The sequence below is a fragment of the Blennius ocellaris genome (assembly GCF_963422515.1).
Source record: "Blennius ocellaris genome assembly, chromosome: 14".
Taxonomy (NCBI): Eukaryota; Metazoa; Chordata; class Actinopteri; order Blenniiformes; family Blenniidae; genus Blennius; species Blennius ocellaris.
Window position 1 is genome coordinate 11814028 of NC_137663.1, and position 25600 is coordinate 11839627.

Consider the following 25600-nt stretch of genomic DNA (forward strand, 5'->3'; position numbering starts at 1 on the left):
ATGGAAGGAAGTGCAATAATGTACAATTCTGTATAGTTAAGTGCACATAGATCACTGTTGCACTGAACGGCATTGACACTTTCTCCCAATAGAAATATCACAACAAGTTTTCTTTATATTTTCTCAATTACTCTATTTTTAAGTGTACTTTTGTTACAACAAACCCAGGTATGTTCTTTCTCGCTCAGTCCCAGGGTTGAGTCTACAACTTTTGTTCACACGAATCTTAATAATAGGTAATTTGGCCTGATCTTTCCATTTCCTGTTTTCGTGTTTGTCTTTCTCTAATTCTACGTCTCCTGCTTTTTTTCATCCTTTTTTTTTTTTCTCTCATGCTCATACTTCACCAACCCAGACGACTGTGTTCCCCCTCTTGATGTCTGACACCTCGCAGTGCGGCGTTCTCTGTTTGCCGTTCAGAACAAAGAGGGACTCGACTGACGGCGTCAGCAGGTACTGTCCGAACAATCCGCTGGAGACCACCACCCTGTTGGGGCCTCCCCAGGGCCAGGCTTGAGGGGCCAGAGGCTCCTTGAGGCTCTGGAGAACCTCCGCGTGGCCCGAGGACAGATCAGCAAACAGCAGGTCCGTGCCTGAGCCTGAGGTGGCCACGACCATGTGCTGGTTCGACTCCGTGAAGGAAGGCTGGAAAACCAGATCAGAGACAGCCACAGGCTGGTCTATCTGCTGGTTCAGACCCAGCTCTCCCTGGAACGACACTGTCTGGACTATCAGCTTTGAGCTCTGTGGGTCAGGTGTCACAATGTTGCGTCCGTCTGGTGACACAAAAGCCTGACCTGTGACGTTCAGGTTCGGACCAACTACCGCGTCTGTCACACTGTCGATGAGGAGCTGGGCCGAGGTCTGCAGGAGGCCTTTGCTTTGGCACTGGACAAAGTAGAAGCCGCCCAGGTGCGTGTAGGCCATGCTGACTGGTATGCAGCTGTAGTTCTTCAGGCTGATGGTTTTGACGCGGTGGAAGGTCTCGAGATCAATCTTGTGTATGGCCGGTTCATTTTTGAGGAAGACAAAGGCAAACCTAGATCGACAAAGTTCAGCAGAAAGGTTAATAGTCTTTCTAGATCTTTCGGGCAGTGATTAATACGCATCGAAATTCTCATTAGAATTTGCTCTGTTGTCTCCTTTATGTGAGAAGGACGCCTGAAAGTAAGGTCAGAGGTGGCTGAACGTGTGCTGCTTACCTCACGTGAGTGATGATGAGGTTTGTCGGAGGAATGAAGAAGTCGTTCACCCTCTGGAAAGTTGTGCGGATGGCATGATGTACCTCACCCACACTAGCTTGAGGAATTACCTGGACACAACAGTACAACATCAAAACAATATAATTATTAAAATGCATTAGATAAAATGTGTTGACTGTGGCACAGATCATAAAAATTGTCAATGAAACTCCCAAAATTAAGATAAAACATCACTCAGAGCTTATTATCAAGAACATTTATGCTTCAGACTAATGTTTAGAAGACGTTTTTTTTAAATTCTTACTGGCATGTTGATGCACAAATAGAAAGTTATAGATTCAAGGATGCAATGCTCCAATTTGTAGTTGATTTACATGTAAAATTGGTCCATGTTGAAAATGAACATACTCAGATCAACCCTCTCTTTTCTCATGGATAAAATTTCTGATGTCCGAGAAATACGATTTGTATTATCTATAATACAAATCTTAGTAGCACATTCACTAATGTGAAACAATATCTACCTAGAGAGAAAGTTACAATCCAACTAAAGGCTGTGTTCTCATGTTTAAAATTAAGGATTCTGTTTTATGGGTTTTCTGATGGGTGACTGGTGCAGGTGTATAAAACTATGTGCAAATTTCTTGTATAGTTGTACAGTCTTTTCAAAAATTCATAAAAACAGACACAATGAGCAGCACACTGTGCAATTGACATGATTAAAAAATAACAAACACTTATTTTTGTCAGTATAGTCAACTATGTTTTTCTCTTTCCATAAACATAATAACATACAATGTGATGTTGACATTTATTCAAGTCATTAAATCATCCTGATGTTCATGTTAGTATGTGTCTATTATAAAATCCAATCAATAGTTCACTTTGCTGTAAATATCCAGCATCAAACATTGATGTTAACGCTCACAGATATTACATTTCATTTTGCTTCCCATCAGCAACATTTTCCTTCTATTTCTAAAATATGAGAAAAACTAAATATGTGAGATTTACAGAATTTCAAAAATGACTTCGACACAATGCTGGATTTAAGAGATCCTGCTTCGTTTCGATGTCTTGTTGCTGGATGGGAAAATACGAAAGGAAAAAATAAAAAATACTCATGGCTTCTGCAGAGTGAATGTTGTTGAAAGGCAAAAGCTACTCAGTCAGAACCAAATCCCCCTCAGGTATTAGGTCAGCCAGCGAGGCGGAGGCAGAGAAAAACTCAATTGGGCCTCGTTGCTGAGTGTGTGGATATGAAATCCAAGGATGAGCGATAACAAAGGGAAGCCGGTGGCATTAAGTTGAGAGCACCTACAGGCCTACGGACCACAGCAGCTGCCTAATAATACATGAGTGATAGTACACTGAACCTCATTAACTCCCGTCATTATTCTGCGAATGTTGTAATGACTTTTTGTTAACGAGGATTCTTTTCATGTCTTGCGCGCGGTGAGAAACAGCCTGACGTGTTTGGTTAAAAATGGATGAGATCTCCAAGAGGGCGGAGAACAGGAAAACGAGTGCTTCTGAGGAATATTGCTGCAGTTAAATAGCAAAAGTAACAACTTGGCAACTTAAATGGCTATTTTTATTGCCTTGCATTTAATAGGTGTGAGGAAGGAATGTAGAGTTCGGCCCCCTATTGGGCGGTTCCGCTTTCGTGGCGTAGGCGGAGACAATCAAAATAGATTTTACTCTTCACTCTCACTCACAAAATACATTACACCCTCAATGCTTTACAGTGACATAAGTTGAGCTGTTCAAACCTACAACACTTTCGCTTTGGAAGCAGCGTCACGGTGCAAATTTTGACTGTTTGCCTTTAATAAATGCAGCCCCATAAAGCATCTCGCTCGCCCTTGGCTGTGACCCGATCATGCAGGCATGCATGATGAAGCACGTGTCATGGGCAAGGCGGTGCATCAGAAGTGGATGCACTCCCCTTGCACTTCGCAAACATGCTGAATCAGTGCCAGGTGTGTGACATGAGAGATGGGGACTTTCACTGTGGCAGTGTGTGCTCCCGAGAACAAACATGGCTGTGGAGGAGGCTTTACACAGGAGTGAAGGCAGGCCACGTTTCATCAGCTCAAATCACACACACTGTTGATGTTTATCTACTGCAAGATGTACGAGGGTGTTACTTGGACAAGCTCTGGCTGTTCAACCTGATGGATGAGGCTTCATTTTAATCTTGCAAACTATCGGCGGGACATTTTTACAAAGCTTAAAGGTCAAATGATTGGATTTTGGCAGGGATGGGCTGTGGTGAATTACTTACTACTTAATTATTAAAGAAAGGAGAACTTATAGAGTAATTTCTTTTATAAAGTATAACTAATTTACACTATTCTCTTAGTTTTCAAATAAATTTGGTGCGACTTCAGGAGCACCACAATTTGTTTTTTTACATAAGCAACATTAGATTCATGAATACAGTATGAAACAAATTGTAAAATATGTCAAACTATTTGTATACATATTTGTAGACATGTGGCTTCATTAAGTATGGCTTTTTCTTTCTTTGCTCTATTTAAATGTTAATGAAATTCACAACATATTAGATGAGTTACTTTCATTTGCAGGCTAAAATGTGAGGTTAAATCAAACTTCTGAGATGACCACACCTTCAGTTTATTTCGAAAAACTATTTCCCTTTTCGAAAAGTGTGGAATATTAAAGGCATCTGAGGATATTTAGTAAATACAGAGGTGCAAATAGCTGGTGAAACACAAAAATTAACAGCAAATTTCAGAAACGACTGCTTTCCATTAAAAAAAATGCAAAAATAATTGGTAAACATAAACATATTATAACAGAATGAGATTAGATAAGATTAAAGAATAAGTGCAGTTTGCTGCTTTCTTGCAGAGTCTGAGACGTCCTGGGAGACGATTCCAAATATCTTCTGAATATAAACTAAAATCGGCTTCAGCTTCTTTGAACCAGACAAATTGAGAAGATTGGCTGGTTCATCAGGCCAGGAAACCATTGCAGAGACCGGAGAACTGGACTGACGTTTGTGTCTGAAGTACATATTTGAGGAAGTTCACTAAAGATTGCTTTGCAGCAGTCTCGGTCAATTAAGGTAAAGGTATCTGTCACGGAGTGAGCCGTGACACTTACGTCCAGACACACACACACACACCCAGTCACTCACGCAGGCGCATAGACGCATAGGCAGCTATCTGCCGGCATATTGAAACATCAGCTGACCTACTGTGGGGAGTAACATTTCATGTCCATTCAGTTATCTGTTTTGGTTTACCTGGTTCAAGCATTCCACAACTCACCGTTTGCCATAACTTCTCACTAAGCAGTGTTACAGAGTGTGCAGGGAGGCCTACCGCCATTTTGTATCATTTGTTTGTTTTGTTTTCACCACTCTCACTTCAACATGTGCCATATCTCCAAACAATCATTCATCTGTTAAAACATATTACCGGTAACAAAACACACTTACACACATGGCCGTTTTTGTACTTTAATGTTTCAACAAACTTACAAACACTGAGATTTCTGTAGACTCGCCAGCTTCACCCCAGCACTTCCTCCTTGCAGGGGCGAAGCCGAAGGACTGTACCAGGGGGCAGTTATTGGAGGGATTCACGCGCTCTGGGCGGCGCATACCATTGTAGCGGGGTGTTTTACTGGTTTTGGGGGAAAATGTATTTATTATGGGCAGAAGGGATTTTATTTGCTAAAAATTATGGTGTGTGATTATGCAGTTTGTGTTCGTTCTTGCATTTGTTATTTTTCATTTAGAATGATTGTTATTTTGTTAATTGATTTGTTCGTATAACTGGGCTCATCGGTGGGAGGAGCTACAGGTATAAAAAGCCAGTAGAAGGCTCCAGAGGAGAGTGGTGATTAGACGGTCTTGGTGAGGGGAATTGAGCAGTTGGGCTGTGCAGAAGTTTGTGCCGGATCTAGCGGATTTAGCCAGGCAACTTAAGCCAGTTTATTTCTGCATTTTTGTTCCCTAGTTTCATTTTACTGTGTTCCGTTCTACATTTTGTTCTTTGTTGTAGGACACTGTAAATGTTTTGCACCATTTTAAGAAAAAAGATGAAAATAAAAAAATAAAAAAGAGCTCTATTTTTGGAAAAACTTTTCTTCTCTCTCTGTTCACTCCGCCACCGACCATTCTCGCAACATGTGGTGTCAGAAGTGGGATAAGGAGTGACAGTGACAGAGACGAAGACAAAGATGACGACAAGGAAGGCAGCCAGCAAGGCCAATGAGGAGCCAGCAGCAGTCGGGGGTGATGCAGAGGCAACAGCATCAGCAAGAGCTGCAGCCAACTCGGAGCCAAATCCGTTCCTGTAAATCCTGCTGAGCCTTTGAGTTCTTGCTATAATCCTCAAGTGATAGAGTTCTTTGTCGTTTTGTTAGAATTGCTAGTCAGACACATAGCTTTTACTACTTTTAACTTCTTTAATTCCAAAAACTACACTTTTATATTTGTTAAACTCACCCTCTATCCAACAAGTTTTATTGTATTTGATTTTACTCAAAGTCATTTGCTCTGTTATTAGATAGAGTAATAAGGCAGATAAAGATCAGAAGAAAAATACAGACAATGAAAGAGATGTTGCAGTTAAGTTGTAAAACATTCAGATCAAATAAAAATGCAATAATTTAGACAGATTATGACAAAAAAAAAGAAAAAGAAAAAAAAACAGGACTGAACTGCCATAAACAATCCAACAACTTTCAAATTTGCCATAGTTAGAAAACTGCCTTCCTATGAATGTAATTTAAAAGATAAAGATAACTTTGCTGGACTGAATGGGTTCCTGTGGTGACAAATTGCAGTTGTGATAATTCAATTTGGAATAGTAATCAGTCGAAAATATATGTTTGGCAAAGAGAGGGATAAATGAGGAGTAAACAGATGGTAAATACTGTGTGTTTGCAGAGAAAAACAATACGCCTGAGTTAAATATCTTCTTGGCACGTACACGCAGATTGAACTGACAGGCTGAAAGGCCACATCTCTCTCTGCCCAGCGGAGATTCCTCCATTTGTCTTCTCTAATGAATTGACAATCACACTCCCTCCGATGTTTACACAGAGTTATTGAGCCATCCTCAAACTTGGCTGCCCACGCACGAGCACACACACACACACACACACACGCGCACACACACACACACACACACACACACACACGAATCCTCACCTCCATGCCACGAGTGCTGAGATTACCATGCCCAAACACAGACATGCACTCATACACATGTATGATCCACTGAAGCGAAGCGGCGCCTCCGGCGGTGACAAGCCGCCGCTGAACAGGTCAATTACTTTCAGTCCAAATGATAATGACATTATCAGATCATTTATTTGTGGTGTGATCCACGTGGCCTCAATCCATTATGTGGTTTTCCTGCAATTGCATTTTTGATTGATTCATGCCCTGCTCGCTAATTATTCATTACTTCTGAACGACTGCAGGAAGGGAGGGGAATGAATTAAAATGGGTAAAAAAAAAAAAAAAACTCCAACAAAAAAACCAATACAAAAATATGTTTTGCAGTTCACACCGCAGCCAGAGAAAAGAGGGAAATGTTATGCAAAGCTGCTCTCAGCACTCATCTCAAATTGCATGAGGAGAAAATTGTTTTTGTGATGGAAATCGTCTTTGGAGAGAATTTTCTGCTTTATTTAAGATTGAGATGCTGATGAAAGTTTTGAACGGCTTCACTATAATGTGAGACAAGTACACAGCCACAAATCCCCTGAAGAATAGACTTAAAATTTTACATTTTTGCCTGTGAAAACCGTTAAAAATCCTCACATGTTGTTGTCTGGTCTCCCATCTTGTTGCTAAAGTGTAGTGGCACCTTTAGATTTAAACAATCTACAATTGAAGCAGTAATATCTTGAAAAGAAATATAGATATATATGCATAACAGCTTTCAAAGGACAAAGTGCATCATTGTTAAAAGGAGTTATTTATAGAACCAATCGGCTGCAGCACCATTAACAGCTACACAAGCACCTCATGTTCAAAACCAATAAAGGAAAAAAAAAATCATTTATGCAACTGAGTGATTTTCTGAATGTAAAATGAGTCATTTCACTGCAAAGATCCTCAGAAGAATAATAAATTCTAAAGTATATCGTCCCTCTGCAGTCCTCGTAATGTATCGGCACAGTTCAGCCCCAAACCTTGAGGACCAAACACAACACCTCAAACGATTATAATGGGGTCCTCTCCTCCAATGGGACAAAGCAGCACAATAAACATGTTTGTGTCCATTACAGAAATTACAATGGGATCCCTCGGTGGCTTTATTTTCTCAGCAGCCGCCACTGGTGAGGCGAAGAGGCGTACGTATGAGCGGTGGCTCTTTAAAAACAGCATCGCGCGTCTCCCACAGGTGCCGTTTCTGCTCCCTTTCCTCTCTCCTCCACCTCCTCGACCCTTCTCTGCGTCCTCCTCTCTCCTCCCTCGTCTCACCCAATCCCCCGAGGTGGATTAAATGCAACCACACCTGTGATCATTCCTCATCTGTGAAGCCTACAACACCAGTGGTCCAAAGGGACACCAGGCACAAGCCGACGGCAGCTGTGAATTGCTGTTTTGCTGGCTTGGTAAATGCTCTATAACATACATAGATTAGATGTTGTCACGTAAATACTTATCACGTAAACAAGGACGCAGGTACACAACCCAAGCTCAATTAGTTATAAGGCACAATTCTAGTCGCTTGGAGAACTTTATGCGGCTCATATGGATTGTATCCGCCCAGGAAGCTAATCGCTCATCAGTGTTCACGCACACACATACACACACTGCAGAATATAAACAATAACAACGAAGAGCATTTTGTCCTTTTGTAATGTTTCATGGCTGAATTCATAGAGAATTATCACCAATTTGATTCAAAAATGAGTTTGCAAGAAATCCAATAAATCTAAAAGAAAAGGTATTTTAACTCTAATATTGCAGTTTGGACAAAACAAAACCCGAGCGAAAACAGAGGAATCAGAAGCTCTTCAGAAGCAAGCACTCCAACAGCTCTATAGATAGTTATTTGGCTTAAGTAAGAGCCACTTACCTGAAGCGTTGGATGTGTTTTCTCCATATCGCCCCATGTGAGCACCCACACCTGGTCATGCGATTTGTCATACAGCATCTTCACAGGGTAAGGATCCGTTGCTACTGCCTACAAGGCACAGAAATACAACAAAAGGTGTCATTCAGATAGACAATGACCAGACTGTGATACTTGTCTTATAATGCCTATCTGCAACAGATGAAATTAGGATCACTCTATAAAGACTCATTGACATTTTCTCATTTGTTTTGGGGTTTTCCTCAGATAAGCTCTGGGATTTTTGTCCAGGTGGTTTTTAGGTGTCAATCATTGTCTCTTTGAATGTACATGTCAATATGTAAAACATATCCACCAGCACAACCTTCCTGGTGGCAGGTGTGTTTTTCAGTAGACTTGTTTCTGTTTTGCTTCTGTTTATTGTCGTCTCTTTATTGCAGTTAAGGGCAGACAGCTGCACCCCGTGCCCCAATGCAACGCTGGTTTGAGATTTCATCCTCTTTTTTTTCTTTTTATCACTGTCTGGCCTCCCATGTATCATGTTTTCTCCTTTGGATATTTGTGGGCAGTTTACCTTTTGCACTGTTAAACTTTGTTTTCTATCCTGATGGCTTATCCACACATTGTGGGTTCTGAACTCCATTGAAACATGGTAAAATACAAACTTTAACACCCTCAGATGCTTTCAGAACAAGATCACGAGGGTGAACTGAACTGCACTTCGTCTACATATACACAATATGTGGATCCACTATAGACTGATAAGAAAAAAAAAAGACATAAAAAAAGACATGCTGCATGGTGCGTAAAAAGTGAAGAAACTCAGGTGTAGAGTGTACCGAGTGGTTTTTTTTCCCAGTGACACCAGTGGCAGGGTTTTAGTGCAGGTCCTTGACATAAATCAGGTGGAAGAACGGAGAGAATACAAAATAAGTTTCAGAGTGAAGGGAAATGAAAGAATAGAAAGACAAGGAAATAGCAGGGAGCGAAAGAGAGAGACACGGTGGAGGTGGGGGATACACGCAACCTCAGATCTGCTGCAATGTCAACAACAAGGAATAACACAATCCATTACCCTGCTTCTGGCTGGGTGGACGGGGAGCTGCTGACACCTTCACCAGTGGAGCGAGACCATGAGCTCTGTGTTCAGTAATGGGAGGTCCAGCCCTCTGCTCTCACTGGTCAGCCAAGTGTCAACTCAGCATGCGCCTATGTATAGCATGAGGAGACGGTGGACTGCAACAGTGTGTGTGTGTGTGTGTGTGTGTGTGTGTGTGTGTGTGTTGGGTTTTCCTGCGTGATGGGAGTGGGGTAAAGCTGAGTTGCAGCTGACATGGAGGTAATGGACCTCTGAAGGTTGAACGTATTATAACTGAGTTTGAGGTGAAGATGAGGAGCGATTTGTAGATATGGATGGTGGCTTTATACAGTGAGTTGACAAAATAATCACATTCTGCTGTAACAAGACAGCAAAAAGATTTGTGTGTCTGCTCGGTCAAAGTAAATGGAAAAAGAGACAAAAGGAAGTATCTTTATGACTGCGGTTCCACAGAGGTGAATCAGCAACAAATAATTTTTAAAACTCTTTTATTTTCTAACAGAAATGTGAAAATCCGTCACCACTGTTCAGTCTATTATTGTTGCCGGTTAAATATTGTCTGAGTAGCAGATAGTTGACTTTGTGATGTGATCTAGATCTTTGGCTTGTTTGTGTTTTTAATTCATCAAATGGCTTTTTCAATTAATATTTTATGTAATATGTTTATTGAATTACAAAAATACTTCACAACTGAAGTATTAATGGTATTTATTCTATATTTGTGTCAAAATGACATTTTTGGTGATGTAATTGTACAGCATACAGATAGTATCTGGCAACGTGACCATTATACCAACAGGGATTGTATTGACATGCATTTAAATGCAATTGTTTTGTGTGTTGGGTCAGTTGGGAATAGAAAACCGGCGTCTTCCAAACTGTTGCCACAGATTTGGAGGCAAAGCATTGTGTTTTGAGTGCATTGAGTTTGTATTTTTTATTTATTTTTTTTTAAATTAAAGTCAGCATGTTATTTTTGACAGTGTGGTTGTTATCTGCAAAATCAAATTTCTGAAAACTTTTGAACTGATTTTTTTATTGTATTTTTTTTATATATATTTAAGGTGCTCACTCTCCATTCACTTGAAAAATTGAATTTTGGAAGTGAGGAACCAAAAATGTTAGTAGATATTTTTTTTTTTTCCACAAATGGCCTTTGCTGCGGAAAAATATTTTGACCCTGACTGAGTTCTGGCAATTTGCCTTGGTGGCGTTGATATCGTGTGGCAAAGGAAAGCTACAACATGACTTTTTCTGAGTTTAGCATTTCTGTACACATCTTGTCTACCACGTTAGTCTGTGACTTTCCCTCTCTGGTACCTCCTGCAGGCGCCTCTAATCTGTAGTTCCAGGCTCCATCAGCCTGCACGACGGCGACTGTTTGTTGTTTACCGTTAGTTCTTTTCTGTGTTGTTCGTCTCTCCCTCGGCTACCCCGCTAACCCCGACTCCTCCAGGCAGATGTAAGCCCACCACTGAGCTTTGGTTCTGCTGGAGGTGTTTCTACTATGAGAGTTTAAGCTCCGAGTTACTCATGCTGAAATCATCAGTTCAATATCCTTTAATTTGACTGGATTTGAAAACAATTAAGAAGTTTAACAAATATGATGTCGTTCAGTGTCAGTTTCAGGAACCTTCCATATTTATTATATCAACAATATATACATTTTAGGATAATGTCTTCAGGTAAAAAAGAACTAAAGTATTCTAGCTAAAGAAACGGGGAACTCAAGTTAAGAGACTTCATACTGTTGGATGCAAAGTATTTAGTATGATGACGCCAAGCCACAACGTTATCTTTTCATTCTGCTTATTTAAAACAAGGGGTGATGTTGTAATTGGACCCTTTCCCACTTAACATTTGGATTGTTTTGTCAAACAAAAGTTTTTGTAATTCTTCATTTTTAAATTCACACAATCAATATTTACTCAATTCTGATCATTTGTGACTGAGTCTTCTGCTGTAGTTACACGCTATGATTAAAATATTAAAGCTTAAAGTTGCTTTAGTTATGCAATCCTTCATTCAGGTAATAAACCACGTTCACACAACACCTTTGCCTTGAGATTGTGGAGGAAAAGCAGAAAAGCAAAAAAAAAAAAAAAAGAAGAAAGATGTGTTAACCTTCTACAACCGGAGGCCAGAGAGGGGCTTCAAGAATGACAGAGAGGGAGCTGGAGAAGAGGGATCGGTCACTACAAGCAGGAAAACAAGTTTCTCTTTCGGTGCTGAAGGGACTATTAGAAGAAAAGCTTATAGACCAAAGTTTAGGACCTGAACTATACATGTGTGTATATATGTGTGGGAACACACTTTATTAATATGTAAAAAAGTCAGTTTGATGACAAAAAGTGGTTTAAAAATCTTGACAAGGAATAAATTGACGATAATGTCAATGCTCTCTTCTCAGACTTTTGCTCATCTTGCTTCTCTTCTCCTGGCCTCCTCTGATCCTGCGCCTCAATATAAATGATGCTGACCCTAGGAAGGACCCCTGAGGGATTTAGTCTCTAAACAGCCGTTATAGGCATGACAAATGGCAGAGCAAGCAGCACCCACCTGGGCACCATATTGTTTCAAGCGCTTGAGGTGTATTTGATTTATTTTACCTTGCATGTGGCTTCTTACACTGGTGGCAGTTCAACAGCACGGCGGCTTCGTAAAGCGGAGGCACCTCATAGTGAGATGAAGCACGATGTGTCTACAACGTTATCGGCTCCATGCATACACCCAATCTGAATAGTTCCACTTTGAAACAAAGTTTTTACTGCCAGGAGAAGGTTAAGCACTGTTTTTTAATCTGGAAGATGTTCATCATATAAGCATGTTTTCATTAACAAATCCCTGATGTTAACAACATGTGATCATATTGATCAAAATAAAGAGAGGAGTTATTCTTCTGTAAGAGTTACATCAATTTCTAGTTTTTATTATACAGTGGTAAAATGTCTATAAGAGTACACTTTCCTCTAGTTCTTTTTGAGCGTTTACCATCAGGCTTGTCAACAATCCGGCCACATCCCAGGACGAGAGCAGCACCGCTCAGTCTGGGCTCTGTGTTTATTATCCAACGCTAACATGGCGACCTGTAGCTTTCGCCAGACTTTCATGAGCTTGTCGTAACAGACAGAGTTAAGCTCTAACTTGGGAGACTGCTTTTCTTTAATACGGACTGAAAGAAAGCTGGAAAAAAAATCCATGATCATCAATGACTGTGGAGAGCAAATTGATTCTAATTTCACTGGACCTCATTCCGAGTACTGAACGTCTCGTCTTGCAGCAACAGCTTACAACTTATAGATAAAGAATTTACTTGTGGGATTTTGCTTCTGTGTTGTTCTGTGATGGGGCTGCAAGATAACCTTTATTACCCACCTGCACCACCTTCTGTGCTTGAATATCGACAACCAGCAGTCGGCTCTGTAGGGGCTGGCTCACATAGATGTACTTATCTCTGATGTTGACTGCGGAGGACCACACGCAGCGCTGAGGCGACACCCCCTCACCTTTCGGGCACATCTCCTCCTGAGAAGGACCAAGAGAGAACAAAAGGGCGATGACGGGAGGAGGAGAACAGTAACAGACAGTGGAAAAGGTTGTCGGGATTCACCGGTGTGATTGTAATTCTAACTATTTTTTCAGTTATCTACAGGAATGTTCAAATGTACCAGTTCATCAAGTGTACTATAATACATAGAAATGCAGGCTTTGTTTACATGACACCTTTTCGAGTTAAAATGCATAATTTTTGTGTTTTTGGTTTCAGAAAGGTTTCGCCTTCAGACAGCAACATTTGGAATACACGGACATTTGTACAGACAGACGGAGTTGGTTTTCTATTCCAGGTGACTCTTGTCTATAAACCTACCAAGTCCCAGGAGGATATGGGACTGGGAGCCATGACACTCTGGAGGCCGCCATTGTCGTTATTGTTTATCTACTTGAGAAATATGCAAAATAACTATTTACATAAGGCCGCGGTGCAGATGTGCAGTAGCAGCAGTAGAGACAGAGTCAGAGAGTTTTCTAAAGGTTGCATTTTCCTCTTTTTTCCCTGGAGATAGAGCATTTTTGAAAAGGACACTTTCCATTGGCAAACTTTTTAAAATGTCTTCATCCATTTAACACCTGCATGTAACATAAAGCTACACAGAGGATGATGTTCCGAGCCCTTGAGTCAGAGGAAAGGTCAAAAGATATTTTGAGGAGGTAAATCTGTGGTGGAAAAACATGTTAAGAGAGTAAGACCCCTTTAAAACGGAAAGTGATGGAGATTAATGGTGTCCATATTTCCAGTTACAGTGTCTTTTCTTTAGAGAACGCGTGGTTCTGCTTTCAAAGTTTTAAAAGCACACTTAAACTAAAAGTGAGTCCGATATTGACAGAGTTGTACCACCACTGATTCAACATGTCGCCTCCAGACACGGTAACCTACTGTCTTTGCTGACCAGACATTCAACACATGCACGTACACACGCACACACACACATGCACACACACTGCCAACATGAAGAAACTGCTGTTTATAGCAGGAACTGGCTAACACATGGTCTATTGAGTTTGTATTGATCTCTAATACAATTACAGGCTCCTGTAAAACCCAAATCCCCTGAAGAACAAGCAACTTTTACCATCTAAAGCCCTTTGCTCCGAGAGAGGGATGTTCTCGAGTGGATTAAAAACCTCAGGGTCCCTGGTATAGACTCTGTACATTCCATTGTTGCGAGCTGTTGACTAATGGAGACAAGTAATCCCATTACATTTAGTGAGGTGAGAAGTCACACTGTGACAACATGAGGCTGGAGCGGAAGAAGAATAGCTCAGATTTTCATGCCAGCTTTCTTCCACATAGTGCTGAAATGAATAACTGTGGAGTGAGGATGGATGTACTGAGCTCAGTGATTTTGCTCTGCTCTCAAAACTCTCAAAATCATATAGTCAGTAGTGTTTCTTTTTCTTATAATGCCATAGCCAAACACCTTTTACTGAATGAAGGCGATATTCTCTTTGTGGAGAGTGTATGCCACCGATATTATGAAAACATACATAAACATAATTACACCACAATTTGAGAAACATCATCCTGAAATCTGTTTTGTGGAAAAGGGGGAATAATTTGAATCAGAACAATGTCAATCTACAATATTTATAGATATGATTGCATAACATATGCACTGGCAATTTTGATCTGGCTCACAGTTTGATGCTGGAACACTATATTTCATATATATTTCAGACATACTATACAGTATGTCAGATCTTGGACAGGACAGTGGATTCTGGATGAGAGCATATTTCTTGCCTGAGGTCGCATGAGCTTCAATACCACATGGTGAAATATCATTTCTAACATGACCAAGGCAACTATAGATTGACTTTGGACGTCAGCACTTTATGGTGTTTTTGTGCGGCGCACAGTGAAAGTTTACTTCTGACTTTATTGTTTTAGGTGGCATTTATTAGAGCACAAATACTATTGTGTACATAATTAATGACATGCCATAATTTTTTAGATTTTATTATCATCTGTTAGTGTTGCTGGAATCGTCCTTTATTATAACTTTATTAACAAATATTAAATAGTGTGAGTATAAGGAGTGAATGCTCATAGCAGAGAGTGACTTGAAACTGAATAAATCCATTATAATACATGCCGCTAATTTAATCATGTATGAGTACGTTTAAGACAGTGATATTTTAAAAACGACACAAATAAATAAGTGTCACATCGATATTTGTATGTGTCAGGGGCAAACATGTGACCCAAAACCTTGTGCAGTGTAAAGTTGGATTAATAATATCATTGTTTTATCAGATCTGATGTGTCAGTTCTGTTGACCAGAATTTATTCATTAAAAATGTACAGATGAGTATACATGCACAAAGACAGTGGAGTATTGCTGAGAAATATGTTTGTTAATCTAATTTCTAATAATACCGCAAGAATATTACATTGTGTTGTAATATTGAACCCCTTGAATAATGTGATAACTCCAGGATTCTGAAAATGATCAGCTCTGTAGTGAGCATGTCAATGGGTTCAACTATGCAGGAATGTAAGCTTAAACATTAATAGGAATGGTTTCATACGGCAGATATTGTAAACGATTATTGTGATCATTTTCGGCACATATTTAATACTTTGGACAGGTCTCTCATTTTTCCTGACCGGCAAAATGTCAATATAATATAATAAATGAGTTCAAAACCTCTGCTATATGCACTTACGTATGTAGCAATGATCCTCTCCGTCCGCTTCATATGTCTGCGTATTTCACACTCACTGGGCTGAAGAACCGTGATGCCCTCGTCAGAGAAAACGTAGAACATGTTACCCACGCTCAGCCCTGGAAGACAGGCAGACAGGAAAATATTGACAAAGAGTGCTTGGTAGAAAGCATCAAATACAAATTAAAAAAAAAAAAAAAAAAAAAAAGCAGAAAATACCACTGCTATCTTAGCTGACATTTGTGATGGGCATTTCAATTTTCCTGCCGGAGGACAAACAGCAAGACGATCATGTTAGTGGGGAAGGGTTGTGTGTTTTGACAATGCCTACAAAGGGCCCTGTCAGCAACATGTCTACAACCCACCATAGCAGGAGGCATCAAATTAAAGACAGGGTGTGTATGAGGAAACATGTCACGTCTGGCCTGTTTGGTGTAAACAGCTGCTGATAAGTTAGCGTGGACCATACCCTAATGTTTGAATGAGCAACAAGCTATTACTGCTGTCAGGATTGTGCCACGTGATGGACGCACACACATAAACATCAACAAACTGTGGTAGTGATCGATTCGTCACGCTGCACTGACATTATCTTCACACCATACCAATGTCAGATGATGTCGGGAAGTGTGCGCTTCTCAAACGTATGAAATGTCGTGAGAAAGGCACACACAAACACACCACACACTGTTAATGATGCACAAATATTTACAAGTTCCAATAACCTCTCCTGAATAATCCAAACGCTCACACCACCCTGGATAGTTTGGCTGATGTGGTTTATCTGATGTGGTGGACTTGTATATAACACAGCTCAGATTTGTAATGTGCTCTAAAGTGCAGTGTTGTTTTTTTTTCTCCAATCCAGCAGTAAAATTGCACTTGTGGTAATGCTGATGTGGTAATAACATATATAGCATTTAAAATAAAACCCAAAAAACAAAACAGGATGAATGGGTATATCACTGAAAATCACAGGGCTGTTTCTCTTGTAACCACCAAGTTTTATTTGCAAAACACATTACATTTCTACTGGTGTGTATCCGTTTCCTCCCACCCCAGGTGATTGTAAGGAGAAAAAGATTAGAAAGCACTCAGTAAAAGGATGAAACACCTTGGGCATGCATGAGAGGAAAGCAAGACTTGTAGAAAAGTTTTTGTTTTGCTGGAGAGAAAGAACTTTGTGATTCTTCTTAACAGTCATGCAAACATCTCGGGAAGGGGTTGTGAATGTCATGCCATCAGCCCCCCCCCCCCCACAGAGCTGCAACACATGCTCTCCACATATTCCCATTCACAAAAAAAAAAAAAAACACAAACTGTAATGCATTACCTTCTTCTCTCCACAGAATGTTTGCTACTGCAGAATCAGACACATTGAGCAATGGAGAAGAAAAGAGGGAGGAAGAGGAGAAAGGAGGGAAATCATTAATTCACCCTCTGAAAGAAAAACAAACACAGATCTTCTCTGAGGAACATTTCTCTCCAGCCACGTCAGGACAAATCATATTTGACGGCGGCAAAATGTCCCCCAGTGCTGTCAACAGGTTCCCCCTAAATCAAGAGATCACTCTTGTTTGGAAGGACGACAAGGCATCGATTATTGTGTTTAATTTCTGTTGGCGATCGTTAACTCGTCAGAATGATGCAACCTATTGCAAGACTTAATATTAAAGAAACATAAACGATGTGATTCGATTGCTTCAAACTTTGTTTTTCAATAGAATCACTGCAGGAAATCTTTTTGGCTGCCCTCAGTCAGAGCGGAGAATAAAGAGGCCAATCCTTTCTCATTATGAAAACAGATCGAAATCAGACTCTGTAAAATCCTGTCAAATAGAGAGCGAGAGAGAGAGAGAGAGCGAGAGAGAGAGCGAGAGAGAGAGAGAGAGAGAGAGAGAGAGAGTATGCGTGCGTGCGTGTGTTTGAATGAAAGGAAAAATACAGACTCGTGCTTTATTAATTTCAGATGCTCTTTAAATATCATTTAGAAACAGACATACTTTTGTTTTATCTGAGGCTTAATAGCTGTACAAATCTTTATAAACTATATGTCCACCATTATTTTTTGTGTTAGCGTAGTTCTCATCCGGATCCAATTTTTATTTCATAAATATTCATACTCTAGGATGAGGACAAATTTTTAACTCATTATAGATCCTCCCAATACAAAGACTGTTTAGACTGACAAAGTGACTGTTATTTGATTTTAACTCTGATTCAGATTACAGAGGCGTCCGCTCATTTTGGTTCCGGGGTCTTGGGTCAGGAGAAGAGGTGGAAATTTGATGCGATAGAAATGTCTCACTAACCAGATGACTTGCTCTCCTAATTTTGAGTGGCCGACCTTTAGGGAATGTGTTAATGGACAAAGGGTGAAAACTGACTGAAAACAGGCAGAATCCTGACAAAGAGGTGATAAAGTAAGGCCAGCGTATGTCAGCAGATTCAAGTGGCCTTCAGATCGACCCTCTCCTGTCAACGTCTGAGCTGAGCAATCTGTCTTTTCTGTGATTCCATCTTCTCGCATGATTTCTGCAGCCTTCAGCATGCTTTCACAAGCTGACCCACATAGTATGGCTAATACTATTTTCCTAGCTTTCAGTTCACAAGTTATCGCTGCATTACTGTAATCTGCTGGTCAGTCCTGGGTCTCAGTGTCGTATTACGTCGACATTACCCAGCGGGCAAATTCGGTTACAAAGGTAATTTATGTGCATACCTTTAAATAACAATCTGAGGTTTTTTTTCTGATGAAACCTTCCCATAATTGAAAACAAGTATGACTTATAAACTAAAATAATTTTGATGGGTTTCCAAAATGTAGTCGAATGTCTTCACTCAATCAGACATGGTAGGGAATATTATGTGACATTTATATGATGGATGCAAAAATGGCATCATTTAGCTTTAGCTTCTCCAATATAACAAAATAGAGGTTAGGAAACACTGTAACTCAATGGACTGAGTGGAGGAATTTGAGCCTGTATGTTTTTTCTTCCTCGTCCCTCTGGAACCAGCTCCTTTCGTGTTTAGTGAACATTTAAAAAGCTCATGTTATATGCTATTATGATTCACAGTGTGTCGGGACAAAACCTAATGCTAAGTAACTCTCCAGAAGACACAATTATAAGCTTCATTGAAGCACAGATCAATGAGACGGTGCAAAGCCATTTTTTATACCTTTCGAACGATCCCAGAAACGTTGCATCTTTGCTCATTTAGAATAAAATTTACAACACAATAAAGTGCTGCCAATATGTTACGGAGTGACGGAATGTGTGCAAGCAGCTGGAGACCTCTCACCCACAGGTGTGAGCATATGGAGCGTCGTATCTGAAGGCTGTTAGTTCAACGATTACACGTTGAGGAAAATTAAATAAAACTTTATTTCTTGTGAAGAGCAGGGTGCACTGTTGAGTCAACATCACCTGGCACATTGCAGAGGCCATCAAGTTGTGAGGCGACCCCAGATGTGTGTGTTGTCTCAGCAGCTGTTTGTGTTGTTTAAAAGTTGCAAATCTCTGCTTATACAAGACAGAAGTAAAATTTGAGCATTACTATGATAGTTGACCGGCTATATTAACGGGTCTGTAGCAGAAATATAATTGTTTAGTTTAACTGTGCTCGTATCCACATCTGGTTCTTATTTGTAAAGGTTTTCATCTTTTAGTTTGTAGTCTATTTTATATCTGAACCAAAGTTTGTGTAGTCAGATAACTGAAGTTGCTCTCGCTGTCATCCTTTCGTCTTTCTTACACCCGATTATACAGACAGAAAATCCTGTAAAAAAAAATTTCCAGAAAGAAAAAAATGATTTCCTTTTGTGCAATCACAAAAAAAGATATGCTATCCAAACATTGCTACGTCTAAATGAATTGTGACACTTTCAGACTTACGGGTCTTCTTGGCCGAATCCTCCACAAACAAAGAGGAGATATCCTCGTCCACGCCAACTTCGTTCTTGGCGATGCAAGTGTAGGCCCCGGTGTCCTCGTACCGGACACTCCCAATGAAGAGCTCACTGCCGTTTGCTGCATGGAAGAAAAAAATAGGTAAAGAAGCAAATGTTACAGTTTGTCAGCACTGAGTTGTTTTGAAAAAAATCGACTGCAGTACTCTGCAGCCCTGATTTAGACAAAGCAGTACAGAAAATAGAAAATAGCCCTAACCCTAAAAATCAACGTACTTTCACTGCTTTGTGTGGTATCGCCAACTGTCTCCCCAAATCCATCGCTAATAATCGCACCACTTTTACATCAATCATAACAACCCACCTCTTAAAACGTTTGTGCTTTTAAAATCATATCTGCTCAATGAGAAACATCATTTAAAACCAGTGAAAATGTCAGGAAAGTCCTACTTCTGTGACTGATTGAATATGTTTCTTTAAGATAGACAGGCCTGGTATTTATAACTGCTAGACCAGTGGGGTCAAAAATAAGGCTCATCTGGCCCACAAATCCACCAAGGAAATTGTAAAACGTGCAAAGACTGCATTGCAATTCTAACACAGCTTTCTCAAAAGTAGCGGACATAACTTAACACTAGCATATTAACTAGACTAGCATTAGCCTCAAAGCCATGCTATCAGTGTGAGTTTGTGAAAACATGCAAAATGCAACTGTTATAGATGTTTATGGGACATTTTACTGCATTTTGGATAATTTATATTAGCTTTATGTTGAGACTGCAGTCATTTTTGGAACAAATTTTTCAGGTTCGATTGTTCAGAGCATTATAGAGGCACCGAGCACTACCCCAGTAGTATTAATATCATCCCATCACAGATAAGATCGTGTGTCACTTATTTGTAATATAAGCTTTAAAATACTATCAGAAAGACACAGCAACATATCAGAACTGAGAAATTGAGTTTTCATGGTGTACCATGTTTGTCTGCCACCATGAAATCAGAATAAATCCAATCAATCCACCATTAAAAAGGTTAATTTTAAAAACCAGAAGAAAAAATAAATACATGACACATTAAGAAAATGACACGTTCATTACTTTAAAGGTTGGTTACAGTCCTCATTTTTCACCTGAGCAGTGTTGGTACGAATGGAGACGGGCTTTATGTATCCTTACATGCTGTACAAAGCTGCCTTGTCTGCTGAGGTGACAGGTGACACAGAGGTCATCATAAGTGGCAAGCTCTCTGATGTTCGCTGCAGCATCCAGCTGTGTGATCTACACGCCTGCACTTTGATCCTTCCTGTAGCACCACATTGATCACACCGTGTTTGTGTATCACAGAGGAGATTTCAGAGGGAAGAATAACATGAAAGAAAGCTTGAGTTCTCTCCCACATTCTCCATGTCTCTTCTAGTGACTATAGAAATGTATTCCTATGATACCTTACATTCCCACTGCCTTCTAAGTTCTTATTTATAAAGCTGTAACCACTAGTATGTTTACCAGCAATAGGAATTTGTAATGTAGGAAACAAGATCTGCAATAAGGGGCCTATATGTCAGAATGAGCCGCTCTCATTTGCCCATCAACACTTATCTCGACCTTTTAATTCATGCCTCCTGGATTGTAAAAAAAACAACCTTACAGACGTTGACGCAAAGTTCTCCACATTAGTGAAATGTCTTTGGGATTTCTGATAATGATTCTCTTTTATCAGGAGAAAATGTGGGAGAAGCTTTGAAGTGAAAACTGCCTCTGCCTGCCTGAGACGCCCCTTTAATTACCTCTAATTCATAATTACATCCTGATCAATTCCTGTTTAAAGCCACAGAGTCAACCACTCATTAAATTGGTCTTTGCCTCCTTATTTTGCACGTGTGTGGCACATTGTAGATGTGGGGAGTTTTATTCGTTTTGTCTGGAATGGAATTGAATTATTCTCCTAAACTACTCCCCACAGATGGATTACTGCATAGGTGAACAAGACATGTCACCTGACTCAGCAGCTCCTGTTAGCTCTGCTGAGCTTTAAAGCACCTTTTAGCTTGCTGTTTTATTACATTTTTTGTAGCCCACAACTTAACAGCTCTGGCTCACGAAGCCAGAAAGCGTAAAAAATAAGAAGAACAGCTAAGATACAACACACAGAGGATAGGAATATGATTAAACCCTTGTGCCAGTGGACTGATTCCACAATATTAGGTGACACCTTCTACTAACAATGTAACACACCAAAGTAATCACTACATTCAGGACGTAATACACTGCATATTGTGTTTAGCATACATGACCATGTACCCTGCATGTGAGAGGTGTAGCAATACACCAACTAAGTATCACAATAATGATAAGATTCTGTGAAACAGGACAAAGACAAAGTAAATTTCATGTTAGGGTATCAAACATGAATGTACCTGGTGCATAAAGTAAGACTTTATTTACAAGAGAAACAATCCCAGACAACCAGCTTGCCACAGCTTGTTCAACCTTATAAAATCTCTTTGTAACAAAAGATGTTGCAATGAGTCTTCCATTTATACCACTTTATCCAATTTACCCAAAACGAACAAACAAAACAAGCCATGCATGTATGGTGGAAAACATGCAAACAACAAAAACTAACAGCAAATAAGTTAATATTATCAGGGACAGGGATACACTGCCACAGCCCAGTGCACACAAATAGTGTCACATAGGTCTTACAAGCATGTAACTTTGAGTGAGGCTGGAGGGAATACCGCCACAATATTTAATGGTTTATTCTATCTCACTTGATTACATCTACTTTCTTGTTTAAAATAACAAAACTACCAATACGTGGTTCAAAAACTATAGGTAATGTGTATCTCTCTAATAACTTCAGGATATATGTATATGATATATGTAATTCAAAAGGCATATTGTGATTTTTTTTTATACAGCATACAAACATACAGCTAATACATTGGGTATGAAGAGACCAATTGATTTCCATTCCACTTGTTGTGGAGGTTTTTTTTACTCATGACAAGATACAAATACAGCCACACTTCACACATGGACCTTTTGTGATTCTCTCTGTGTTCTCCATTTAGATTGTTTGTCATTTTGTGTTGCAGTCTGAATGTGTCCCACAAAGCAATATAAATAGAAATGTCCAACTGGTGATTATTACCTACTTGTATAAAAATGTCAGACATGAGGAGACACAAGATCAATAACATAATTAACATCAAATAAGATATTGTGTGAAAAAGTGTCTTCATTCTGCCGATGAGCTCAATCTATCGACCGCAACACAGATCTGCCCATATCACGAGTAAGGAACAAGAACTGAGTTATTTCACAAACGTCGCTCACCCCTCCTATGTGGTGTTGTAAAAAAATATGTATCATTTTGCAAAAGAGAATATTTCGCCATTTTTGAATGTTTCCAATAGTGATATACATTGATCCGCCATTGCATTATGTCTAAAACAACACCCTCGTTTCCTCTTCATAAGTAACAAACTGCGATGTATTTTATTTTCTGACACCTTTACTATCACAACATGTATCATTTCTCACACTGCTTTCTTTCACCTGTGTGATGTCTCAAACATGTGACACTGAGAAATCAATACACGCATGTTACTTCCAGAGTAGACTGGTGTAATTCCCTATTATCAGGGCATCAAATGCAAAGAGAGTATTGACAGGAACTGGCAGGATAGATCACATCACTCCAATATTAGCTTTCTCTTCATTGGCTTCTGGTGAAATCTGGAAAAGAATTTTGACTTATAAAGCTCTTAACAACCAGGATGCATAGTATCTTAAAGAGCTGTTAATCCGATATTACCCAGGCAGAACACTTCGTTCTCAGAGTGTCGGCTCACTGGAGGTTCCTAGGTTTTCTAAAAGTAGAATAGGAGGCAGATGTTTCATCTATAAGGCTCCTCATATGTGGAACCAGCTCCCAGTTTCAGTTTGGGAAGCTAACGCAGTCTCATCTTGTAAGATTAGGCTTTTCTTTTTAATAAAGCTGACAGTTTGGGCTGGTTCAGGCCATCCTTTTCTAGTTAAGCTTTTATAGGTTTAATTGTCTATAGGTCTAATTGTCTTACAGTCTTCAACCACCATTTCAACATGCAGGATTTGATCACCGTGAGACATCAGGTATCTAAAATATTCTGATTCCTCCTTCCGCAATGCCTCTGTTTCAGAGAAATGAGCTCCGATATCATACATGGTGGTGGTATCTTTAGAGGTCAGTCAAGAAGTTTGCTCCACACAAAACTAAACAACAGGGACTATCAGGCAACGATGTTCAACCGACTCAAATGGTTTCAGTGGCAACGGACAGCTTCATAATGCAGACTCGTTCACTCAAGCACACTGCGCAGTTCTTCTCTCCGCAGTTCAACTGTGGTTCACAATCAATACTCCTCACCGTGAGCTGTCAGTGTGTTGTTCTGACGCTTCAAAACTCAGTCAAAAAGTGACGAAGGGCCAAAACTTTTACAGAATTCTTATTATAACCCCAACATTAGAAGTGTTGTGTGGGAATAAAATTGTGCTCTACAACTGTCTTTATTTTAGTGTCTTTTTTCACTGAACACTACACAAGGTAATGTTCTCTTCCACTCTACTCTTTTCACTGTCTTCATCGCTGTTGAAGTGATAATTTGGGCTTTTTTTTTTCTATTAAGTCGGACTCTTCCCTCGTGCCACTGCCCACATTAGTTGGTAAACCTGAGAGCGTAGCCACTGCAGTGTTTATGTGGCGGTGAACCTTGCAGAACCTCCCTTGTTTGAGTGTCTGAGGGTTGATAACAGGCTATTACCATAGGTAATGACCCACACACAGCCAATAAACTCTCTCTTAATGAGAACCAGGCCATAAAAAGAAAAGTTGTGCTTCATTCTGCTCCTTCTCTCTGATATTCGGAGGCCATCCTGAGAAAAAAAAAAAAAAAAAACAACCTTCTGATCCAGAAAAGTAGCGACCATATTCTGTCACAGCCCATTTCATTCTATTTTCACTCCCTTGATCTTCCATCTCATTCACCTTTGAAGAATGAGTGTGTTTTTGTTAGTGCTGCGACAAAATGAAGACAGTTTCTCGAGGGTGACTGCAATCCTGGCTTCATCACCTTTGTGAAGGATGCAAATAAATGCAAAGCACATCACGCATACAAGCGCTGGCAAGTTCAGGTGTTTTCAATAAATTGATTCAGCAATAAGAAGATGAATTTGAATTGAGAGGTTTGTCATCTTGGTCCACATGGTTTTCCTTTTTTTAATATGTATACCAGCAGCCGCATACAGCCGGCTGCTGGTATGCGACATGGCATCTTGAAAGCCAGCGCTCCAAGAGAAGTGGCACAGAGAAACTGCTCACAGCACTTCTCCAAATAATGGAAAATTCCTCACCTATGAGAGAGAGCTGTTTGGAGGATCTGGGCTGCAGATCCATGCCGTTCTTAAGCCAGAGCAGTTTGGGATTGGGGATGCCGTCGGCGTGGCAGTGTAGGCTGGCAGATACACCGGGCTCCTGGGCCTGCGTCTCCGGATAGACCAGGATCACTGGAGGGACTGGACGCACCAACACAACGTGGGAGAAACAAACAGGGAGGGAGCAGAGGGGCAAGTGAAAACATAATTACACACGGTTTCATGGTAGACTGTAACTCCTGAGGGAATACAACACAAACACCCACACACGCAGTGGACAGAGAGGAATTTGTCTCACCCCAGCATGGAATATATTCGCAAATAACAAGAATCCAAGAGCTCTGGGGCTGCTTTATTACAGCTCGCGTCCTGCATGAAATAGATGTTGGACGTATCTGCCACTTTCTACCTCCTCTGGGGAGAAGGCTGCAAATGAATGTGGAGGAATCGAGGAGGAAAATGAAATCTGAGGTAATAGTTTACAAGAAGTGGGAAGATGCCAGATCCACCAAATCTTGACAATCCATCAGTCATCACTGCCACTCAACTTACACTCTATTCCCTTAATCCCAATACATTAATGTTATGAGAATTCTTGCTTGGATCATACAGTATGCGTCATGTTATTTTTGTGTTTTTTTTATTGTTGTTCAATAAAATACAAT

General features: G+C 40.1%; 1 protein-coding gene across 1 annotated transcript in view; it reads right to left on the reverse strand.

Annotated features, from left to right (window-relative positions):
* Positions 1 to 336: 336 nt before the first annotated feature.
* The window catches only part of fstl4 (follistatin-like 4), a gene marked incomplete at both ends in the record, with an annotated part of 186026 nt that continues 160762 nt past the window's right edge, over positions 337 to 25600 (reverse strand). Inside the window, 8 exons of the mRNA XM_080509279.1 lie at positions 337 to 1039; positions 1203 to 1312; positions 8279 to 8386; positions 12750 to 12899; positions 15603 to 15721; positions 16936 to 16962; positions 19502 to 19636; positions 24915 to 25076. Coding sequence (XP_080365405.1) covers positions 337 to 1039; positions 1203 to 1312; positions 8279 to 8386; positions 12750 to 12899; positions 15603 to 15721; positions 16936 to 16962; positions 19502 to 19636; positions 24915 to 25076 — 1514 coding nt within the window. The remainder of the gene's footprint in view (positions 1040 to 1202; positions 1313 to 8278; positions 8387 to 12749; positions 12900 to 15602; positions 15722 to 16935; positions 16963 to 19501; positions 19637 to 24914; positions 25077 to 25600) is intronic.